Source organism: Anolis carolinensis, chromosome 3, assembly GCF_035594765.1.
Source record: "Anolis carolinensis isolate JA03-04 chromosome 3, rAnoCar3.1.pri, whole genome shotgun sequence".
NCBI classification, from domain to species: domain Eukaryota; kingdom Metazoa; phylum Chordata; class Lepidosauria; order Squamata; family Dactyloidae; genus Anolis; species Anolis carolinensis.
In genome coordinates, this window is record NC_085843.1 from 23,288,151 (window position 1) to 23,311,417 (window position 23,267).

A 23,267-nucleotide genomic window follows, 5' to 3' on the forward strand; every position below is an offset into this window, starting at 1 on the left:
AATGTCCAATATGAAATATTAAGGTCCAAAGTTGTAATCCAATAACCGAAACACTCACTTTGCCAGGCAAAGTGAGGGGAGATGACAAGGTCCTTTAGTCCATGAACTTGAGCAAGGCTAGGAAATAACTTGATACTTGAAACAAGGCTTGAATCGTGGAACAAGGTAACGAGGAACAAGAACAAGGTCCGTGGAATAACTTGGTAAAATCCGTGAAACAAGGCAAGGTTTAGTCCTGGGAAACAAGGCAAGGTCCGTAGGTAAACAAAGGCTGGGAAACAGGAGCGAAGGCTGGAAACAAGGACAAGGCTTGAGCAGGAACGAGGCTTGAAACGGAGCGCGCTGTCCAGACACAACTCGCTCCGGAGGCTGACGAATTGACTCCGCGAAGTTACTACGCGGGTAAAACACCTATATAGAGTCTAACTTTCCCGCCGAAGCAGTTCTCTGGGAACCAGAAACGAAAGCTAAACTCTGAGACCAGATGTTTGACTCCTTAAAGATTCTCACGAAAAGCAGGCTTAATTGGCTACATTCTTAGCTGCTATTCTAGCACTCCTGCGCGAAGCTGCTTCCAAACCCCTCTGTTGTTTACAAAACTCATGGCGAGAGAACACGGGAGATGTAGGCTCAGGGTTTGTTTGACATACTTCTGGGACACAACTTTCTTGCAGGTGCAAGGTTCCCAGATCTGCCTGGGAAAGATCTGGCTGAGAAGATTCCAGTTCTGACTGGGAAGGTAAAAAACCCAAGTTTTCTTCTTCATCAGGCATTACAATGTCATGAGCAGGACTACAAGGCCCATGAGTCATCACACTATCCCCCTCCTCAAGGCCCCTCCCAAACTGGGACTCTCTCCCCGAGGCGCGAGGTCGCGGCTTGGCGGGATAGGTTTGATGAAAGCGACGGGTTAAATCAGGAGCATGGACTGTGGAGGCGTCTTCCCAAGAGCGTTCCTCAGGGCCAAAACCCACCCAGTCAATGAGATATTGTAGGCGGCGGCGGTGAAAGCGAGAATCCAAAATGTCCTCAACCTCGAACTCCTCCTCCCCATTCATCAAAACAGGAGGGGGGGCCGGTTGGTCTGTATCAGGACGCACACCATCCGCCGGAAGGAGCAGGGAGCGGTGAAACACTGGGTGAATGCGCATTGAACGCGGAAGTTGGAGTTTGAAAGTCACGGGGTTTAATTGCGCTACCACTGGATAGGGGCCAATGAAACGGGCATCCAACTTCCGGCAAGGGCGATGGGAGGGCAAAAAGCGAGTGGACAGGAAAACCCGATCTCCTACCTTGATTTCGGGGCCCGGTTGGCGATGTTTGTCCGCGTGACGTTTATAGTCCTCCTTGGCTTGGTCTAGTTGTTGGAGCAAAAGTTGTTGCACCGCTGTGAGTTCCTGCAGCCAATCCTCTGCTGCGGGAACTTCTGAAGTTTCAATGACAGGGGGAAAGAAACGTGGATGGAAGCCGTAGTTTGCAAAGAACGGCGTTTCTTTTGTAGAAGCTTAAACTCCATTGTTGTAGGCAAACTCTGACAGTGGTAACAGAGAAGTCCAATTGTCCTGTTGGTAGTTTACATAACAGCGAAGATACTGTTCCAAAGTGGCATTGGTGCGCTCCGTTTGCCCATCTGTTTGGGGATGATGAGCTGAAGATAAACGAGAGTCTATGCCCAATAGTTTTTGTAGTGCCTTCCAGAAACGAGAGGTGAATTGAGATCCACGGTCTGTGACCAAACTCTTGGGCAATCCATGTAGTCTGAAAACATGTTGAAGGAATAGATCTGCAGTCTCTTTGGCCGTGGGGAGGCCTTCACAGGGAATGAAATGGGCTAACTTGGTGAAAAGGTCCACCACCACTAGGATCGTGGTGAATCCACAGGAAGGTGGTAGGTCAGTGATGAAATCCGCAGAAATTATTTCCCATGGGCGAGATGGGGTAGGAAGGGGGTGTAGAAGCCCTGAGGGCTTTTCCCTTCTTATCTTGGAGCGCTGGCATACTGGGCAGGTGTTGACATATTTTTCCACATCTTTGCGGATCTTGGGCCACCAGAAATCTCTTAGGATCAGATGCATGGTTTTAAATAGTCCGAAATGCCCTGCTGGTTTGCAGTCATGACACAGACGAAGTGCTTTTTCCCTGCCCGGTCCGGGTGGGATATAAACATGATTTCTATAGCAAAGCAGTCCATCTTTAAGCGAAAAGGGAAAATGCAGACCTTGACGAAGTTGGTCCTGCGCCCAGGGATCTGCTTGCTGACTAGCCCTGATTTCTTGAGCACAGATGGGTCCTGGAGTAGAGGAAGTTGAACCAATGGGAGTGGATTTGGTGTTCCCCACTGTGAGCGTGGCAAAGTTCTCGGGTTGTAATAGTTGGGATTCAAGGGTCTCCTTACGTCCTGCAGCGTATTCCGGTTTACGTGACAGGGCGTCTGCTTGCTTGGTTTGGGCTGGGGTCACATAATGAATCTGGAAGTTGAAACGTTCAAAGAATAAAGCCCAACGTTGCTGCCTCTGATTTAGCTTGCGGGCAGTTCTTAGATGTTCTAGATTCCGATGATCAGTGTGGACTTCAATGGGAAATTTGGCCCCTTCTAGCCAATGTCTCCAAGTTTCAAAAGCTGCCTTTATGGCTAATAGTTCCTTTTCCCAAATGGTATAGTTCCCCTCTGGTGCGGTTAGTTGACGAGAATAATAGGCACAAGGATGAAGGTGATCTCCCACCGGTTGTAGGAGCACAGCCCCAATTGCCACATCAGAGGCGTCCGCTTGCACCACAAAAAGGGTTTCAGGATCTGGATGCTGAAGGATTGGCTGGGATGTGAATAATTTCTTTAGTTGCTGGAACCCTTTCTCTGCTTGATCAGTCCAGCGGAAGGGCTGTTTTCCACGGATGCAGCTAGTGATTGGGTCAGACCAGCGGGCAAAATCTGGAATGAACTTGCGGTAATAGTTCGCGAACCCCAAGAATCGCTGCACCTCCTTCTTGTTAGTTGGCGCCCGCCATTCCAATACTGCTGAAACCTTGGCTGGATCCATGGAGAGCCCTAGAGGCGAGATACGGTATCCAAGGAAATCTACCTCTTGTAGATCAAAAGCGCATTTTTCCAGCTTGGCATAAAGTCCATGATCCCGCAATCGTTGTAACACCATTTTGACGTGGTTCTCATGTTCTGATTGTGATCTAGAAAACACCAAAAAATCGTCCAGGTAGATTATCAAGAACCTATCTAGATAGTCCTGGAAAATGTCATTGACAAAATGCTGGAACGTTGCGGGAGCTCCGCATAATCCATAATTCATAACTCGGGACTCGAATAATCCGAATTTAGTCTGGAAGGCGGTCTTCCACTCGTCCCCTTCTCTGATGCGAACTAAGTTGTAAGCCCCCCGAAGATCCAGCTTGGTGTAAACCTTGGCTCCTCGAAGTCGGTCTAGTAGATCCGAGATTAAGGGCAGGGGATAGCTGTTCCGCTTGGTGATATTATTCAATGCTCTGTAGTCCACCACCAAGCGTAATTCCCCTGACTTCTTCTTCACAAACATCACTGGGGAGGCAGCTGGGGATTGAGAGGGTCTGATGAATCCCTTGCGAAGGTTTGTCTCTATGAATTCCCTGAGAGCTTCTTGCTCTGGTTCAGTCAGGGAGTAGAGATGCCCTCGCGGGATCGGGGCCCCCTCCACCAAGTCTATGGCACAGTCATAAGGTCTATGTGGGGGTAATTTTTCGGCTTCTTTTTCATTGAATACATCCCAATACTCGGAGTACTTCTTTGGCAAGGTGATAATGGGCTCGGTGTCTGTGGCATGGCAGACCTTGGCTACGAGGCAATGGTTTTGGCAGTACCTTGAAGCAAACTGCAGTTCTCTGTTGGACCAGGAGATGCTTGGGTCGTGAAGTGTCAGCCATGGAATCCCCAAAATCACAGGGAAATGGGGAACCTCAGTAACAAAGAAGGAAATCTCTTCCATATGTTCCCTTATCCACATCCTGGTGGGTTCCGACCACTGGCTTACGGGGCCCGTCTTGAGAGGACGGCCATCGATGGCTTGTACCACACGGGCATTCTTGAAGTCATATTGTAATCCCAGAGAGTCGGCATACTCTCTATCAATGAAATTGTTGGTAGCTCCTGAGTCTATCATGGCGTGGATCATGACGGGTCCCTTTTTTGCTGACCATAAGGTGACCACTAGAAGGAACAGGACCCCGGTTGGCGGCTCTTGAATGGGTTTCTTGACCGGGTTGGCGAGCCTCTCTACGCCCGGTCGTTGGCTTCCCCCGCCGGCTGTGTGCCAGCCGCCTCAGACGCCTTCGTCTCCGTGGAGGACGCCGCCGCAAGACGGGCGGCGGGCTTCCCTTTGGCTGGGCACTCTCTGGCGAAGTGGCCCCCATTCCCGCAATACCAACAGAGATTTAGGCGTTGGCGGCGGGCCTTCTCGGCGGCATCTAATCTGGGACGCACATTGCCCAACTGCATCGGCACCTCCTCGCTCCCTCTGGGGTATGGGGATGGTGGTGGGGGTCTCCACACTGGACGCGGCTGAACGCTGGCGGGAGCGGGGGGTTTTGCCCCAGCTCTACCGCTCTGGCCTCGTACCCACTGTTTCCTGTTGGCAATCATGACTTCAGCCCGTAAACATTGATCGATGAGTGCTTCAGGCGTTTGGGGAGGATCCACCTTGGAGATTTCCTCCAGCATTTCAATGTTGAGACCCTCCCGAAATTGTCCTCTGAGGGCAACATCGTTCCAGCCGGTGTTGTGGGCCAGCACTCGGAACTCGGCTATGTACTGAGACATGGGTCTGTCTCCTTGGAAGAGGCGGCGGAGTTTGTGCCCGGCTGCCTCCAAATTGTCCTCGATTCCCCAGGTCGCCTTAAGGTGGTCCAAGAAATGTTGCGCTGACCTTAGATGTGGGGAGGCTTGGTCGAACAGAGCCGTCGCCCAGTTAGCCGCTGGCCCGTCTAGGAGACTGTAAATCCACGCCACCTTGATGTCTTCCTGGGGAAACTCGGCATCACGGGCCTCTAGATAAGCTTGGCATTGGCGACGGAAAACATGAACCTTAGAAGCTTCTCCAGTAAACTTGGTTGGCAACGCCATGGCCGGAAGACGGATTCCGCGTTCCTTCAAACCCTTTATTTCCCCATCCTGTGCATTGAGCTTATCACGGATTCGGTCCACCTCATCCTTGTCGATGGTGTAGGTAATCGGCTGGCCGCCCGGCACGGTTCCGGTAGACATTCTGGCCTTGGTTAATTGGTGCTTATGGGTGGCGGAGTCAAACTGTCACGACCCAGGCTACAGAGCACCAATAACCATACGCAGAGGCCAGATTCTATCTAATATCTTTATTAAGGAAATATATAAAGTTAGTAAAAGCAAATGTAAAAGTTAGTCCAGAAGCAGACCTTTCAGGAAAGGTCAAAATTAGTCCAAAGAAACAATGTCCAATATGAAATATTAAGGTCCAAAGTTGTAATCCAATAACCGAAACACTCACTTTGCCAGGCAAAGTGAGGGGAGATGACAAGGTCCTTTAGTCCATGAACTTGAGCAAGGCTAGGAAATAACTTGATACTTGAAACAAGGCTTGAATCGTGGAACAAGGTAACGAGGAACAAGAACAAGGTCCGTGGAATAACTTGGTAAAATCCGTGAAACAAGGCAAGGTTTAGTCCTGGGAAACAAGGCAAGGTCCGTAGGTAAACAAAGGCTGGGAAACAGGAGCGAAGGCTGGAAACAAGGACAAGGCTTGAGCAGGAACGAGGCTTGAAACGGAGCGCGCTGTCCAGACACAACTCGCTCCGGAGGCTGACGAATTGACTCCGCGAAGTTACTACGCGGGTAAAACACCTATATCGAGTCTAACTTTCCCGCCGAAGCAGTTCTCTGGGAACCAGAAACGAAAGCTAAACTCTGAGACCAGATGTTTGACTCCTTAAAGATTCTCACGAAAAGCAGGCTTAATTGGCTACATTCTTAGCTGCTATTCTAGCACTCCTGCGCGAAGCTGCTTCCAAACCCCTCTGTTGTTTACAAAACTCATGGCGAGAGAACACGGGAGATGTAGGCTCAGGGTTTGTTTGACATACTTCTGGGACACAACTTTCTTGCAGGTGCAAGGTTCCCAGATCTGCCTGGGAAAGATCTGGCTGAGAAGATTCCAGTTCTGACTGGGAAGGTAAAAAACCCAAGTTTTCTTCTTCATCAGGCATTACAATGTCATGAGCAGGACTACAAGGCCCATGAGTCATCACAATGCTAAGAAAGGTTAAAGTTCAAATGTAGTTCAAACCTAAATACTACTACTACTACTACTACTTCTGTAGGCAGGCCTGTAGCGAGGGGGGGGGGTTAGGGGTTCAACCCCCCCCCCCCCGAAATTTTTCAGGTTATAAAAAAAAACCTGGTTTACTTATGAATTTTAACTGGTTAACCAAATCCCCATGCTAAATCTATGAGACACAAAACATTAAGAGTCTCTCCAGGCACTATCTCAATCAGATATTGACAGGTTTGTAGTGGGTGTGGGGGGTGTTAGGGGTTCAACCCCCCCCCCCCAAATTTTCAACCCCCCCCAAAAAAATTTTTTTTTTCTGGCTATGGCCCTGTCTGTAGGCCACTTTGTTTTTACTGACTTGTTTTTTTTTACTCCAGCCTGCTTTCATTGATTTCACTTGTTTTAATTAGAAAATAATATTTCCATTTATTTTGGGAAGTTTAACTATATTTTAAGTCACTTGGCACATTCAGTCTTGTATTGAGATACGTAGCTGTCATCATCACTATTATAAGTAATAGATGTTGAAGACACTTTCAAGTAAACTTACATATTGTTGTTTTTAATGTGTGGCCCTAAGTATCTCATGTTTCTAGGATATTGAATACGTACTCTTGTTTTGTTTTCTCATTCTAGTGATGAAGATACTGATCTGAATTCCCTGATAAAATCTTGGCTTAGGAACCAACCTGAAGAATGCAGACAGAATCTTCAAAACTGGATTGGAGATTATTTCGAAAAAGCTTTGAACTGGGTCCTAAAACAGGTCAGTAACACAGAATTAAAGTTTTTGTGTTATATAACTCAACAGTGTTAGCTTTTCTTTTAGTCATATATTCCATTTGACAGCTCCATAAAGCCATAGGAAGCTCTCATTACGAATCTATGAATCTCCCCCAAGGCCTCAGAAGCTAGGAAAGATCTCTATTTATATGGAATATTTCATTCTCACATCATGATTATCAATATAGGGCAGATTCCCCTTTCACTCCCATCTCCTGTACTGATAGATAGAATTGTGAAGCTCTCCATTTGCCAACATTTTAAAAGAAGACTTCGTCATGTTGTTGGAAACTATTTTACAGCTTGCTGTGTTCTCTATTTTACAGAATGACTATGTGATAGAAACAAGTTTGGTTGGAACAGTGATGAATGGGCTATCTCATCTTCATGGATGCACAGAACGTGGGCAGTTCATAATTAGTCTGATAAGAGGGCTTGGTGGAAATCTCAACATGAAATCACGACAGGAATTTACAAAAGAGGTATTGTTTATACAATGAATTTTTCAAATTATTAATAGTTTCAGGATATTCTTAAAAAAATGAAATTCTTGAGAAATGCTTTAAAAAGATAGTTTAAATACTTCCCTAAAGGTTAATATACCTTTATGTACCACCTGCAGCAAAGTTTTTTATGTTACTAATTAGTATGGAAAAAATGGAGAATGGCTTTTATATGGTGTATGTAGTCTTATCTGTAATGCTAGGTGGTAATACACATCTTAATTTGTATTTTGTAAATGCAGTTTGTTTTTTAAACCCTTACTCACTTAAAATATTGTTTTAGCTTTATGAATGCGAAAAGGAATTCATTTGTGAAAGTTTCAGCAAGCCTAATTAGAAAACGTACATGTTATTCTTTTTTTTTTTTTTTTTTTTTACAAAATTCAGATAGAAGGATGAGAAATTACAGTAAGGTTGGGTAGGAGAAACTGTCACCAATTGTGTGTTTTGCCAAATTACTATCAATAACACTGTTGGAATTCATTTCTTCTTTTGCAAAAAATGGTTGGATCCCAACTAAACAGGAAAACACACCATTGACTGTAGTGGTACAAGTTAACAGTCATTGCTATCTTTAGTTGCATTGATTTCTGTCGAACTAGACTTCAATATACTTGGGTTGGATTTCAACAAGTGGAGTTATCCATGGTTTGCACATATCCTAAGTGTGTTTTATATTTAAATTTGTTCCTTTAAATAAGGTTTTTACTTGGGCACGAGAATCTCCACCAAATCCAAATAAACCACTGGACACCTATTTTGATTCTGATACTCAGCATCTGATGTCATATTTGCTTAAAAAGCCTGAGAACCTGACTGCTGATGATTTCGGCAATACTCAGACTCTTCCAGTCATCCAAACACCTGATATGCAAAGAGGTTTAGATTACTTTAAACCATGGCTTGGCTTTGATAGTAAACAGCCATTTCTTCTTGTTGGGCCTGAAGGATGTGGAAAAGGGTAAGTATTTTCATTTTCATGTCAAATGTGATATTAGTGGGGTAGATTATGCGGTTGACAGTCTTAGCAGTTGACAGTCTTAGCTGAAACCCAAGTGTTTTTTTGTAGGTTTGCTTCTGGTTAATTTACTCCCCAGCCTTCTGTATTGACAAAACACTACAAAAAAGCAATATTGATGCCATTATACATATGATTGTGTCAGCATTGGTTTTGTGGTTTTTTTTAGTGTTGTTCTTTTTAGTAAGAACATGCGTACATTTTCAAGGATATTTTATTTATTCTAATGTGTTGTTCACCGCCTAAGTCCCATTATTAGCAGAATGGTGGGATATAAAATAATAATTATAATATTGTCTCAATGGCTGTAACAGATTGTATCTGTTTATCTTCAACCTGCTTTATAAAATGTTAAGTATTCACCTTTTGCTTTTTTTAGAATGCTGCTTCGATATGCTTTTTCTCAGCTTCGGTCTACTCAGATTGCCACAGTTCACTGCAGTGCACAAACAACATCCCGACATCTTCTGCAAAAATTAAGTCAAACCTGCTTAGTGATCAGTACCAATGTGGGGCGAGTGTACAGGCCGAAGGATTGTGAAAGGCTGGTTTTATACTTAAAGGACATCAATTTACCCAAGCCTGATAAATGGGGAACTAGCACACTTGTGGCTTTCCTACAGCAGGTGAATAGAATTTAGTTTTGATAATAACCAAATATGAATCAAAGTTTCTTGTCTGGGGCGTATGTGACTCTCATAAGTGTATCTTGGAAGCTTTCCAAGACTTATACCAGATGCATTTTGGCATTATGCGTACCCACTCAGCACTTGTTTAATGCTCACACTTCCTACATAAAGCCTTGGTTCCTTTTTGTCTTCTGCAGTAGCATCATCAATAGGTACTGTTTCAGTAGCTTTGGTCAGTCCTTTTTAGCTTTGACTTCAGTTTGTTTAACTTCAGCTTTGGATTGGCTATTTCAGATATTTGAAGCTTAGATTCAGACGTTGACAGTTGTTGACTCAGTGCAACAAGAGTCTCAGCAATAGCAGGAGGAGGTGGAAGTAAGACCACCAAGTCCATGGGAAAGACAAAGGTTGAAACTTTCATGGACACATCGTGTGTGAAAAGAAGGAATAATGAAATTACACATACATACATTTTAGAAAGTATCCCTTTGGCAGGATTCCCTATTTTTGGTTGTTCTTTTGTCAATTTTATCTCACCCCCACTAGGTGCTTACGTATCAGGGATTTTACGATGAAAATCTTGAATGGGTTGGATTAGAAAACATCCAGATTGTGGCTTCTATGTCTGCTGGAGGAACTTTGGGAAAGCATAAACTCACTTCCAGGTTTACTTCTATTGTTCGTCTGTGTGCAATTGAGTAAGTATCTTCTTGGTCATTCTTATTCTTACACTTTTATTCAGCATTGAGCTTCAAGGCAGCTTATAAAGTAAAAACAGACACAGCAGAAAGTACACATTTGTTATGCAATGAGTGTTTGGTTACAGATTCAATAATAATAATCTTTCAAACTTTGATATTCTTAAAGCAATGTTAGACCATTCTTTGAAATGAAAATCTACTCACATAAGCCAAACCCTGTTTCAACGTTGAACTATTTAGCTCAGATAGTACTGCTTGTTTGTATAAGTAAATGTTGTAAATGAATTTTAAATGATTGTGAAAGAATAATTGATTTTTAATATATCTATCTTCTAGTTATCCAGAGAGAGATCAACTGCAAACAATTTATAGTGCGTATTTGGAACCTGTTCTGCACAAGAACTTAAAAGATCATCCCGCTTGGGGGTCGTTAGCAAAAATACATCAATTGGCAGGATCTATGGTTCAAGTATATGAACAGGTATAAATGATTATGATCTAAAACACTGCTATTCAAAGTGGTGGTTCATGGACCTATGTTGCCCCCAAGCCACTGGCTGCTCATCCTCGGCAGGTTTTTAAGGAAAGATCTTGCCCTCCAGACATTGATCTTGCTCCTGAAGCTTTCCCTGCTGTATAGATTAAGGTGGACATCAATCCATCACTCAGAAGTGTGAGCAGTTCAAATTAAAGTCTGTTCTATGGATGGAAGGTTAATGCACGTTGTGGAAATCGGTAACATCAGCTCAGTGGCTCTTAAGGGTAATGATGATGCAAGGTTATGAGATTGCTTTTAAAATCATCAAAGGGTAGATACCATTCCTCACTGGTTCCAGGAAACAAGAAGAGGTATGAGATAGTTTGCAGTGAGATTGAGCATCTGCAAATTGGGCTTATAGAGAGTGTGTTGAACTCTGACATTGGAAAGGATATACCCTATACTTGCAGTTCTCTAGCATAATTGGAGACACAGACTTCATTTTTACAAATGTTTTGTGAAGTACCAGTGTTTCAAATTGGAGATCCTTCAAACCACCAAAAACAATTTACAGAAAAATTACTGCTAATTGGCAATACTAGACTTGCTGGAAACAAATCTTAATGTTCCTATATAAACAACTTGTTGAAAATACTTAAGATTCTATTTTAAGGGCAATAATTTCCAATTTAATGGGCTTCTTTCTAATCAATAGCATTTACCAAAATATCAGTTATGCTCAAAATGGATATGATCCCTGAAAGATTGAATAAGATTCTTTATTGTAATACCTACTTCTGAGTAAACATACACGGCATTACTCTACACACATGTTTTGTAAGGGAATGTATTGCTAAAATGAAAAGCTTGATTAAAATTGTAGTAGTGACATCCTTTGTTTTCCAGGTTCGTGCCAAATTCACAGTTGATGACCACAGCCACTACCTCTTTACACCCTGTATTCTTACTCAGTGGGTTCTAGGTTTATTCAGATATGATTTAGCAGGAGGTGAGTAATGCCAATTTACTATGTACATTAAATCAAGGTATTCCTTCCCCCCATCCCCCACCCACCTCATTTTCACAAATTACTGAGCTGCTTCTACAGGTTCTGTGCCAGATTGCTAAGTTGGTCTGTTCAAAGTGGTGATTTTTTTTATTGCTCTTGTTTCATGAGCCATCTACTGCTGGTTTGTGGAGTATTTCCAAGAAACCGTGAACCTAGTACTGGTCCCTGACACATTGTGAGGAGTGGGAGAGTACTAGTCTGTCAGTCAGATAGTTTGAGAAGTACTATTCTAATAAGATTTTAGGATTAGAAAAAAAATTCAATGCAATTAAATCACAAGAAAGGATAGTCTGAATAAGTATTAGGCAGAGCATCCAGATGGTAAGAGCTAACAGTGGAATAGATTATCTGAGGAAGTGGTGCAACCTTCTTCATTGGAAACTTTCAAAGGCAAGTTCAGCAACAATCTCTTAGGGATGTTTACATGTGGAATTTTCCATTAGGAATGGATTGGATTAGATGACCCTTAGAGTCATTTTCAAATCCTTGATTCTGTATGGCACCTGAAAGAATGCATAATTTTATTTTAAGAAGATACAATGGTGTAGATTGCCCAAAGCAGCTGCCCCTTCTCCTTTAAATGTTATCTTAAAACTGTATATTCATTCTTGATTTTTCTTGTCTTTGCTGCCTTTTGATGGCCTCCCTCTGGTATGTAGCTTTATTTTAATTTTGTCCATGTAGTTTGTTGTGTGCCTTCAAGTCATTTTTGAGTGATGCAGTCCCCAGGCAAGCCTATCACAGAAAGTTTTTTGGCAAGATTTTTTCAGATGGGATTTGCCTTTGTTTTCTTTTGAGGCTGAGAAAGAGTGAGTTGCCTAAGGTCACCCAGTGGGTTTCCATGGTTGAGTGAAGATTTGAACCTAATCCTAGTCCAATGTTCAAATCATATACAACATAGACTCTTTTCTGTGTGTAGAAATATAGACATTTTATGTTTGAGTGCTATAATTTATAATTTATTTTTATCAACATGTATTTTGCAGGGGCCTCAACACACACTATAGATACTGTATTGGAAATCGTTGCTTATGAGGCACGTCGTCTCTTCCGTGACAAAATTGTTGGAACCAAGGAACTTTATGGATTTGATAATGTTTTAATGAAAGTCTTTCAAGGAGATTGGGGGTCTGATATTTTGGACAATATGGCAGGTAAGATAAAATTAAATAGTCTAGGTCAGTGGTGGAGAACCTATGGCACGCTTGCCAAAAGGGGCACACAGCAACCTTTCTTCTGGCACGCGAGTCATTGCCCCTTTGCTTGCTCTTTCGCTTGCCCATCCCTTTTGCTCACCCCCTTTGCTTGTTTGCTGCTCACCCGCCCCGCCCCCCTCTCACCATCCCCCTGAGTGCCCAACCCCCCCTGTTTGGGCACTTTGTCTCTAAAAGGTTTACCATCACTGGTCTAGGTTTTGCAGTTGTTATTTCAGAATATCAACAATTCTTCTCACTTTCATTTCATGTTCACAGATAGTTTTTATGTAACATGGGGAGCTCGTCATGAATTGGGAACTGTTATGGCACCAGGACAAACACTGCCACCCCATGGAAGGCCGCTTGGTAAACTTAACTCAGCAGATTTGAAAGATGTTATCAGAAAGGTATGTCAAAACACTAGTATATATTCAGAATGTATTTGCCATGGACCTAATAGCTAGAAAAAGATGTCATGATTATTGCAGCTTTCTTGGAAAGAGAACACATCTACTAAAAAGAGATGAGAATCTATGGGATATGAAGCATCAAGTGCAGGGAACAATTCTCACTTACTTTGGCTACTGGGAATTCACATCCCTCTGAGTCTGTTTTGTCTTTTGTAGACACTACTCATATACCCACAAATTTCTTCGTAACAACTAAGGCAGAAACTTTTTAAAAATATGTCTTTCGACATTGTCTCATGGTGGGCATTTCATGATAAAGGATATCCAGATGATTGGTGCCCCCTTCAGCATACTGCTGTTTTAGATTGAAAGTACTACTACTGTTGTCTCTTAAAGATTCTCTACTAGTGCCTCCCACCTTTATTACTGCTACCCAGTAGCATATTTCATAGAATCATAGAGTTGGACGAGACCATCCTCTTGGGCTATCCAGTCCAATCCCATGCCAAGAAGCAGGAAAACTGCATTCAAAGCATCCCCGATAGATGGCCAACCAGCCTTTGCTTAAAAGCCTCCAAAGGAGGAGGCTCCACCACACTCTGGGGCAGAGAGTTCCGCTGCTCTCGTGGTTAGGAAGTTCTCCTAATGTTCAGGTGGAATCTGCTTTCTTGTAGTTTGAAGCCATTGTTCCATGTCCTAGTCTCCAGGGCAGCAGAAAACAAGCTTACCCCTCTTACCTATGGCTTCCCCTCACATCTTAATACATGGCTATCATGTCTCCTCGCAGCCTTTTCTTCTGCAGGCTAAACATGCCCAGCTCTTTAGGCTGCTCCTGGAGCCCCCAGATGGCGTAGTGGACTAAGTGACTTGAAGGTTGGGTTTCTGACCTGAAAGCTGCCAGGTTCAAATCCCACCTGGGGAGAGTGTGGATGAGCTCCCTCTATCAGCTCCAGCTCCATGTGGGGACATGAGAGAAGCCTCCCACAAGGATGGTAAAAACATCAAAACATCCGGGCGTCCCCTGGGCAACGTCCTTGCAGACGGCCAATTCTCTCACTCCAGAAGCAACCCCGGTTGCTCCTGACACGAAAAAAAAAAGCTGCTCCTCATAGGGCTTGTTCTGCAGACCCTTGATCATTTTAGTCGCCCTCCTCTGGAAGCATTCCAACTTCTCAACATCTCCCTTCAGTTGCGGTGTCCAGAATTGGACACAGTGTGGTTCCAGATGTGGTCTGACTAAGGCAGAATAGAGGGTAGCATGATTTCCCTGGATCTAGGTGCCATACTCCTATTTGTGTAGGCCAAAATCCCATTGGTTTTTTTTTTAGCTGCTGCATCACATTGTTGGTTCATGTTCACCTTCCTGTCCATGTTGACTCCAAGATCTTTTTCACAAGCCAGGCATCCCCCATTCTGTACCTTTGCATTTCATTTTTCTGCCTAAGTGGAGTATTATGCATTTGTCTCTGTTGAACTTCATTTGTTAGTTTTGGCCCATCTCTCTAATCTTTTAAGATCGTTTTGAATTCTGCTCCTGTCTTCTGGAGCAGAAGCTATCCCTCCCAATTTGGTGTCATCTGCAAACTTGATGATCATGCCTTCTAACCCTTCATCTAAGTCATTAATAAAGATGTTGAACAGAACTGGGCCCAGGACTGAATCCTTTGGCACTTGACTCATCACTTCTTTCTCAGATGAAGTGGAAGCATTGGTGAGCACCCTCTGGGTTCGTTCAGTTAAACAATTACAGAGCCACCTAACCATAGCTTTGCCTAGCCCACATTTGACTAATTTGTTTACCAGAAGTACATGGGGGACCTTTTTGAAGGCCTTACTGAAATCCAGATACGCTACATCCATGGAGTTCTCTGCATCTACACAGCTTGTAACTCTATCGAATAAAAGAGATCAGATTAGTCTGACATGACTTGTTTTTGATAAATCCATGTTGACTACTAGCAATGAACGCATTTGTTATGAAGTGTTTGCAGACCACTTCCTTAATTATCTTTTCCACAACAAATTGTGGAAATACCTTGAAACACTTAAAAAACTTAAGATTTCTGCTTGATTGGTAACAGAAAAGACAATTGGTTGTCTTAGTCAACTGCACTTTGTGGGTTTGCATTTAAACTGCATTTTAATTGATAAGATAATGGACTTGCTTAAGCAATTGCTTTGTGTTAGTGCATGTAGAAGTTCATGAGTTCATATCACCAGGAAAACATACTGTTGTCACTTTTGTTTTCAGCAGAAATCACTGCTTTTAAAAAAGGATTCCTAGGTATTGCAGGACACAGAAAAGATTGTGAAGCGAGGAGAAGTAGTTTACACATAGGTTGCACTTTGCTACTCCTACCCTGGATATACAGTATATGGTTTACTGTTATATTTTAGAGAGTACTAAACACAACACCTGCATCAAAATAACAGCATCCTTAGTGGCCTCATATATCTGGGAAGACAGCTTTATAATCATCACATCAGATTAGATCATTAGCCATATCCTTTTGTTATTGAAACTTTTCCCCATATATACAGAACACAGTCTTGGTGGGGTGGGGGCGGGAGAGGAATCTATGACTACAATATTCATAAGTTGATGGGTTTTTTTGGGTGGGGGTAATTTCTCAATCTAACTGGGGAATCTTAAAACTTAAAAGACCACATGCATTATTAGAAGGGCAGACACATAAGAATGATTTCTTAATTGTTTCCTATTACTGTATTTCATTGCTATTTACATTTGTCAACTCTTCACTTCCTTTAGGGCATTATTCACTATGGACGAGATAACCGTGAAATAGAAATGTTGCTTTTCCCAGAGGTCCTTGATTATGTATCCAGAATTGACAGAGTCCTGAGTTTTCCTGGAGGGTCCCTTCTGTTAGCAGGACATAGTGGAGTGGGCCGCCGGACTGTGACATCTTTAGTGAGCCACATGCACGGGGCAGTTCTGATAACTCCCAAGATTTCCAGAGGCTATGAAATGAAACAATTCAAAAATGATCTCAAACATGTAAGTAATAATAATAATAATAATAATAATTTATTTTTATCCCACCCTATCTCCCTAAGAGGACTCAGTATCTAAATGGCTTATATTATTTATGATTCAAGAATATGCTGTCTAATATTGTTTATAAATGTTATGTAGCTTGATACACTTGGTTTTGTTCATAAATATTTTGTAGCTTGATACTTGTTTCTGAAAGAAGAACCATGTGATACAAAATTTGAAGTTTGAAGAAAAAACCTGGAGATCTTTAACATTTCACAAAGTTTAATAATTAAGTTTCCATTACTTTGGTACAACCAGATGAGGTATAAAACTTGGCAAATATTTGTATATTTCACAATTGAGGGGTATTACTTAAATCAGAGATTAAAGATGTGCATGTATATACTATATTATTAAGTCAGAGCTGAAGGATATGCATTTATATGTTGTATTATAGAACCAAAAGAAATTGCTTTCCATTTCTAGGTAATGCAGCTCACAGGAATTGAAGCACAGCATGTTGTGTTGCTGCTTGAAGACTATCAATTTGTCCAGCCCACATTTCTTGAGATGGTTAACAGCTTACTCTCTTCAGGTGATATAAATATAATACTTGAATAGCATACATTTAGAATAATTAGCTAATTGAGGGAAGAACAGACTTCATGTTTGAAAGATCAGTGTTGTTTGTTTTTACCAGATTGTTTTTACCCTTTATTTTATCACTTTTAAACTTATTTATTATGCAATGCTTTTGACACAAAATAAATAAATAAAACCAGATTGTCAAAATTGTCCAACCTGAAATTGATTCAAAAGACATGTACTAAAAATCTAAAAAATCTGAGCCTAGGAATTTGTTGAGTACCAGAACTGAATGGAGCTTATAGCCCCATGGATCACTCAGGAGTCATATCAGAGATGCTTTGTTGAAGTCAACAATCTTTGCTGTTATTTAACAGGTTACTCAGAGATTATTCAGAATTCTGCTTTTGTAGTTAAGTGCTGTATATAGTTATAGCTATATGAAAATATAATGGATTTTCAAAATTTGGATTCAGATGACTTTGCAATTCAGCTTTCCCTTTTTTCTTTATCTGTTTTTAAGGTTGAAAGGAAAAGAATGAATAGAATGTTGTCAAATCCAAAGGCATTCTAAAACATTTATTCAGTCCTCCAAAATCAGGATGATAAAGTTATTGTGATAACTGTTTTAACTCAGCATATATATAATATAATATAATATAATATAATATAATATAATATAATATAATATAATATAATACTATATAAGCAACTGTTCCTGAAATAGGTGAGGTTCCTGGATTATACACAACAGAAGAATTAGAGCCTCTCCTATCCCCTCTGAAAGATCAAGCATCACAAGATGGATTTACTGGACCTGTTTTCAACTATTTTACTTACAGTAAGTGAATCAGAATATATATGTATGCATTCCCCCCCCTCTCTTCACTTAAGAGATTTTGGATACCTGATATGTGTTTTTTGTTTGTTTGTTATTATTTTTGGATTTTTAATCATATATATCATGTATAAATTATATAATATATAAATTTTGTGTACTGTTTGAAAAGGAAGAAACAAAGATAGTTAAACATATTTTTTGCCTTATTTAATACTAATTTATTAATAGATTAATTTTTTTTAGATTTACTAATTAGTTATTAAAATGAGATAAATGATTTAAAATAAATAACTTAATACATATAAAATATAATAGAGATAAATTTAATAGTTATTGAATCTTACTTAAATGAATATAAACTCAGAAATGTTTCTACAATCACATTAGTTAGCAGTACTGGCTAAACATCATTATCAAAACAGCTATCAACAATCTTGAAGAATCTTTGCTACGGTGAATTCACAATCTCAGTTCAGAGCAGGAAATTCCTCAAGCAGGAGCCAGTAAATGGGGATCTATCTGGGAAACTCATTGCCAGGATAAATGTGTTCAAGGAGATTGACCTGTTCAAGAAAGTGAGCGTAGCATAAGTGACTAAGATGCATTGGCCAATTGTATAGAAATACGTAGTGGGATTCCTGGGTGACATTTGAGATTTTCTTGGGTTTTTAAAATATTAGTTACAATATCAAATACATTCATTCAAATAATATAATATGTTGTGTGAAGTAGTAATACAAAATGTACACTTTGTAATATTAACTGTCGCATAACTTTCTTAGGAATCCAGCAGAATCTTCATGTTGTTTTGATTATGGATTCTACTAACATGAATTTCACAATAAATTGTGAAAGTAATCCCGCACTTCATAAGAAATGTCAGGTGCTTTGGATGGAAAGTTGGTCTGAGAGCAGTATGAAAAAGGTAAGTGCAATATTAAAATAAAGAGACACTCAGTTTCTTTAATACTATGCAGTAATTGTATTTTAGGTAATTGTACTGCTTCATACACTTTCTAATATGTAGGTTAGCATAGCAGTTGTTGAGGATCACAAGATATCCTAGAAGATGTAATAATTACCAAGTTCTAACCCGTGTTTTAATATTTGCTTAATAGAGCTCCAGATTTTCATTTCTTTTTTTCACAGCTACAAAAAATTACGTTTCTTCATGGTTTCTCTAATTTACATAATTAGGTTTTGCTCCTGTGCTGAACTTCTTCAGAATTATTTTAAAGCTGAGACAATCTTTATGATCATAAAGGTACCTGCATTCTCTGAAAGTAGCATTCTTGAAGGCTATCTCAATACCAGAATAATGCAGCTTTTCGCTCCATGACTAACTAAATACCAGGTCAAGGGCTGAATCATTTTTGAATGCCACGTTCTCTCATCTGTTCTGCCCAGACACGGAGCTCTCTGCTATTCAGTTAGCTTGCCAATCACCCATTTGTGGGATTCACAGAGGCCATAAAGGAGAAGAAGTTGCTTATTTATAATTATGGTTCTTTGAGAGATCATCTGTGAATTCATGCAATCATTTTTTCTCCTTTCTTCGTCTACTTTCACTTGGAGGGCAAGGAACTAAGGAGTTACCTGAAGTGTGCCAAGGCATCCACACTGACAGGTGTTTGGTTTTAAAAAATATATATTTTATTATTTTTGATACATCACAACAATTAACTATTTTTGCCATATATAACTTATTTCAGTATACATTGTTCCAAAGGTAACTATTTCTTAAATGACATTTTAAACAGTCCTTAGAAATGTATCACCCTCCCCCCCCTCCCCCCATATCCCCCCCCCCCTTGAACAGCCATTCAAAATATTGTCAATACATCAGTTTAATCGTGTGGAACGCCTGGTTCACGGTGCTGTATCTTTCATCTCCATCTATTTTGTCGATTAGCACAGTCCATTTCCTTAACTAGTCTTGATCTTTTAAGCTATTTGTAAATATTTTTTTTCTTTTGAATGATGAAGTCGTTAATTATATATTCTGATACATAAGCCCACCAGGTTTCTACATCCCATTTTGTATCATCCCTCCATCCTCTGGCTATCGTGGCTTGTATTTCGGCTGTCATATATTTTAGAATATCTGTCCAATTATTGTTATCTTCCATAACCTTTACTGTAAGAGACATGTATCTAGCTTTGTCCCATATTAATTCTTTCCCTATTATTTCTTCCATTATGAATTTTTCTACAGTCCCACCACATGTGGGAAAATGTACCTATTTCCCCACAGTTGTGCCAACACTTATTTGAAGTATTTCCTGTTATGTGTGCTACTTGGAGTGGGGTTCTGTACCATTTGGATATTATTTTCCTTTGGGTTTCTTTAATCCTTATATGTTTAATTTTATGAATATTGTCAATCCAAGACCCAATTAATTTCTCAGTAAAGTTTTTTTTCCTGTTTCCAGTTATCTATAAGGGTTTTTTTTGTATTGTAAGTATGTGATTAGTTCATCATACAATAGCCCAGTCATTCCTTTATCTATTTCTATTTTCCTTTTAATTATTCTATCCAGTGGGGTTTCAGCTACTTCTCTTCTTTTCATGGCCTGAGCTTTACTGGACAGCCCTAACCATGCTATCCAGTTCCCTTGACCACATTTGTCTTTTATTTTATCCCACTTTAATATTTCTCCTTTGGGATTCGTGATGTCCCCAATCCTTTTGATACCGTTTTCCTTCAGTGCCCTAATTAGATTTGTGAATGTCTTGTCCTTATTTTCCAATGTTTCTAGTGGGAAAGGGTCAATTTTATTTATTTGTAATTTATTTTGCCATTTTTTCCAGATTAACAACATTGAAAAACAGGGGCCTGCTTTTAAATTCTTTAAGTCTTTTCTATCTATTCTTTCTCCCAATGATGTTCCGCTTTGCCAATTATTTGCTTCCTTTTCTGTTTGCACCCATTTTTTTGACCCTTCCAATTCGAATTCTAATAGCCTCGCTGACTGGCTTGCCTTGTAGTGTATTCCCAACGAGGGAGCTCCCCAACAACCCATTTCTTGTTTACTATAGTATAAAAAGTTGGCAATTCTATTTTTGTTTCCTCCCACTACCCATTGTTTGATAGAGTTATCCCACTTCTTCAACAAATTGGTAGGAGACAGGAGTTTGGTTAAGTTTTCCACTGAAATAGTTTTTAAATGTTCAGTGACAGACTCTGTCCAGATATAAAACTGGCCTTCTGTAACCGCTTTTGAAGTAAGCAAAGGAGATTGCTTTGTTCCCAGTTCTGCTGAATTTTGCTATTCCCACTGGCATAATTCCACTACTAGATCTTGTCCTCGGTGTTAAGATTAAAAAGAAAGGCAACTAGGCAATGACTTTCCTTGTTAAATTTATAGTTTCTGTAAAAGGTTTTGGTGACAGTCTTTTTTCCCCAAAATTAAACATTTACTAAGAGAGTGGGGGGTGGGTGGACAAGGGAAGAAAAAGGAAAAAATTGGGGATAATAGATTAGTTATTGGTTAGTTGTGTCTTTACAAATGTCCTATATGTTGCAAGGAGAAAAAGAGGGTGAGGGTTGTTGCAGTATGAGGAGTTCTTTTGCAGAATTATCATTGTTACAACTAAGTCTTCATCTCTATTTCTTTAACATATATTTCATAAAATACTGAGGATTCTAACAATTTTAATTTTAAGTCCATTGGTTGTATCTTCTTGTGTCTTTTCACATTGTCTCCTGGTCTTCATATTTGCTTTTCCAGTTCTTCTTCAATGGAAATTGATCTTAGTTTTTCATAACAGATTATTTTACATAAAATATTTTCTTAAATTATTTATTATTAATATCTACAAAGAAAGTTCTACAATTTTTATTTAGATTGTTAGTAGGCTAGTATTTACATCATTTTATCATGATCATGCTGTCTCTTTTTCTGTATTACATGAAATATATCTTCCATCTACAATTCTTGGATTCAAAAACATCTGATTTAACTATAATCTGGTGACAAGTTTTTGTTCTTTTCTTATATTTTACATTTCAGATACCTGACATGTTATTTTCTGAATCAGATGAAAAAACAGGAAAAACATCAAAGGAGCGCAAAAAGAGGAATTCAGGTAAGATTTTCTGTGATTCTGGTATGCAATTATATAATTATGTGTACTTTTTTAAAAAGCTGAAACAACATTAAAGGAATATTACCATTTAAATTATGATACAGTATACAAAACTTTGTAATGTCTTTATTGCCCATTTCAATTTTCATTGTAATTAATTCCAATTATAATTCTTACTACATTTTCATATAGAAACAGATTATGGTAACCTGCCTGTGGTTTCATTTAACTGCTGTGAGAAGCAATCCTAACCCCCCCTCCCCACACAATTCAATGAAAATATAGTTGAAATAGACATAATAGAGGCAAATGCCCTGGTAGGAGCAAAATGGAACTCCTGTGCTACTCAAATGAGTATTCAATGGAAAATTGTGTGCTCCACTCACTCTTTCTTTTTCCTAACTCTTATCACCTTGATGGAGATACATTAAGATTCCCATATCTGTACAAAAAATCTGTTCTGCTATATCTTCTAAGATTTTTGTATTTATTACTTCTATTTCTTCCATTTTTTTCACCTGCTTTTCACAGCAGCTACGATGATCTTTCTGTAGTTAAATGATAGAGGATGTCTTCCTGTGAAACAATGTGATATTTAAGTTATTTTGAAACACATAACCCAAAAAATCTGTGGCTCAAGTAACATTAAAAACCTGAAAATCCTTACAACCGGAAGCGTTAGAAAACTTAGAGTAATTTTTATCTCTAGCAAAGAACATATATCCATGTGTGCTTCACAGATAAAAAATTGAGAGATGCAGTGGGCCACATCTTGAATAAGACCTAACTTTGTGATTTCAATGTATACAACATGATATTGGTTTTACAAAGCATTTACAGATTTTCAGCCTATGCAGTAATTGCATATTTTTAATATGTGACTTAGGTGATTCTGAATTCTTAAAGTCATTTCTGATTATCCACGAGTCATGTAAACCACATGGAGCTACACCCAGAAGATACATGACTTTCCTGCATATGTATCGTGCTATTCATAACAGCAAAAGGACAGAGTTAATAAAAAGGCAAAGTCATTTGCAAGTATGTAAAATTTATTTGATGTTGAGGGGATGTGGTGCCCTCATTATGGTTCCTTTTATGTATGCTGAAGAAGTAAATGATTACTTGAATTCCTTGACTAGGGAGTTCCTTTTATCCTAGCATTTTCCCTTACAGCTATAGCCATATCTGAGCAGCATTTCAGATCTGTTGAACATCCCATTGACCTATTGGTGGTTCAGTTGCTAATTTTATTGTGACACTTAAACTGATAAAAACTGCAAAATGTATGTTTTCATCTTGAGTCAAAACATGAACACATTGTTTGAAACTCTTTACTTGTGCAAATACTTTGAATATTTTCTTGACATAAATTGAAGAATTTCTTTATTAGGCTTGTTGCTTTCGTCCTGGAGTAAATAACTGGGAAAATCTTAGGACATGAGGACATTATGGCTTCCAAAATGTAGAATTCACTCCAATAGGCAGCTAGGTTGATCTCTTCTCTGCCCTCTTTCTGCCAGTTGATGAAAACTTTGGTATTTACTCATGCCTTTGAGGGTTGTTTATTGCAGAAAAAAATGTAAAGGCATGTTGTGGTTGTATTATATTTTAACTGCCTTTTACATCTTGTTTTAAATTAATGTTTTAATATAATCAGGTTTAAAAAAAATGTTTGCT

General features: G+C 39.8%; 1 protein-coding gene across 3 annotated transcripts in view; it reads left to right on the forward strand.

Moving 5' to 3' along the window:
• Positions 1-23,267, forward strand: part of dync2h1 (dynein cytoplasmic 2 heavy chain 1) — a 205,090-nt gene that overhangs the window by 55,176 nt on the left and 126,647 nt on the right. For 2 of the 3 annotated variants that reach the window (XR_010004055.1, XM_003219289.4), the window contains exons 41-55: positions 6,921-7,050; positions 7,394-7,549; positions 8,272-8,531; positions 8,968-9,214; positions 9,764-9,915; positions 10,255-10,399; positions 11,303-11,405; positions 12,452-12,619; positions 12,938-13,068; positions 15,842-16,090; positions 16,559-16,667; positions 17,385-17,498; positions 18,281-18,423; positions 21,512-21,587; positions 22,474-22,628. Coding sequence is in view for 2 of the 3 variants with exons in the window: in XM_003219289.4 (XP_003219337.2) it covers positions 6,921-7,050; positions 7,394-7,549; positions 8,272-8,531; positions 8,968-9,214; positions 9,764-9,915; positions 10,255-10,399; positions 11,303-11,405; positions 12,452-12,619; positions 12,938-13,068; positions 15,842-16,090; positions 16,559-16,667; positions 17,385-17,498; positions 18,281-18,423; positions 21,512-21,587; positions 22,474-22,628 (2,338 nt within the window). In the remaining variant the exon portion in view is untranslated. The remainder of the gene's footprint in view (positions 1-6,920; positions 7,051-7,393; positions 7,550-8,271; positions 8,532-8,967; positions 9,215-9,763; positions 9,916-10,254; positions 10,400-11,302; positions 11,406-12,451; positions 12,620-12,937; positions 13,069-15,841; positions 16,091-16,558; positions 16,668-17,384; positions 17,499-18,280; positions 18,424-21,511; positions 21,588-22,473; positions 22,629-23,267) is intronic. The other variant, XM_062974574.1, reaches the window with a different exon arrangement.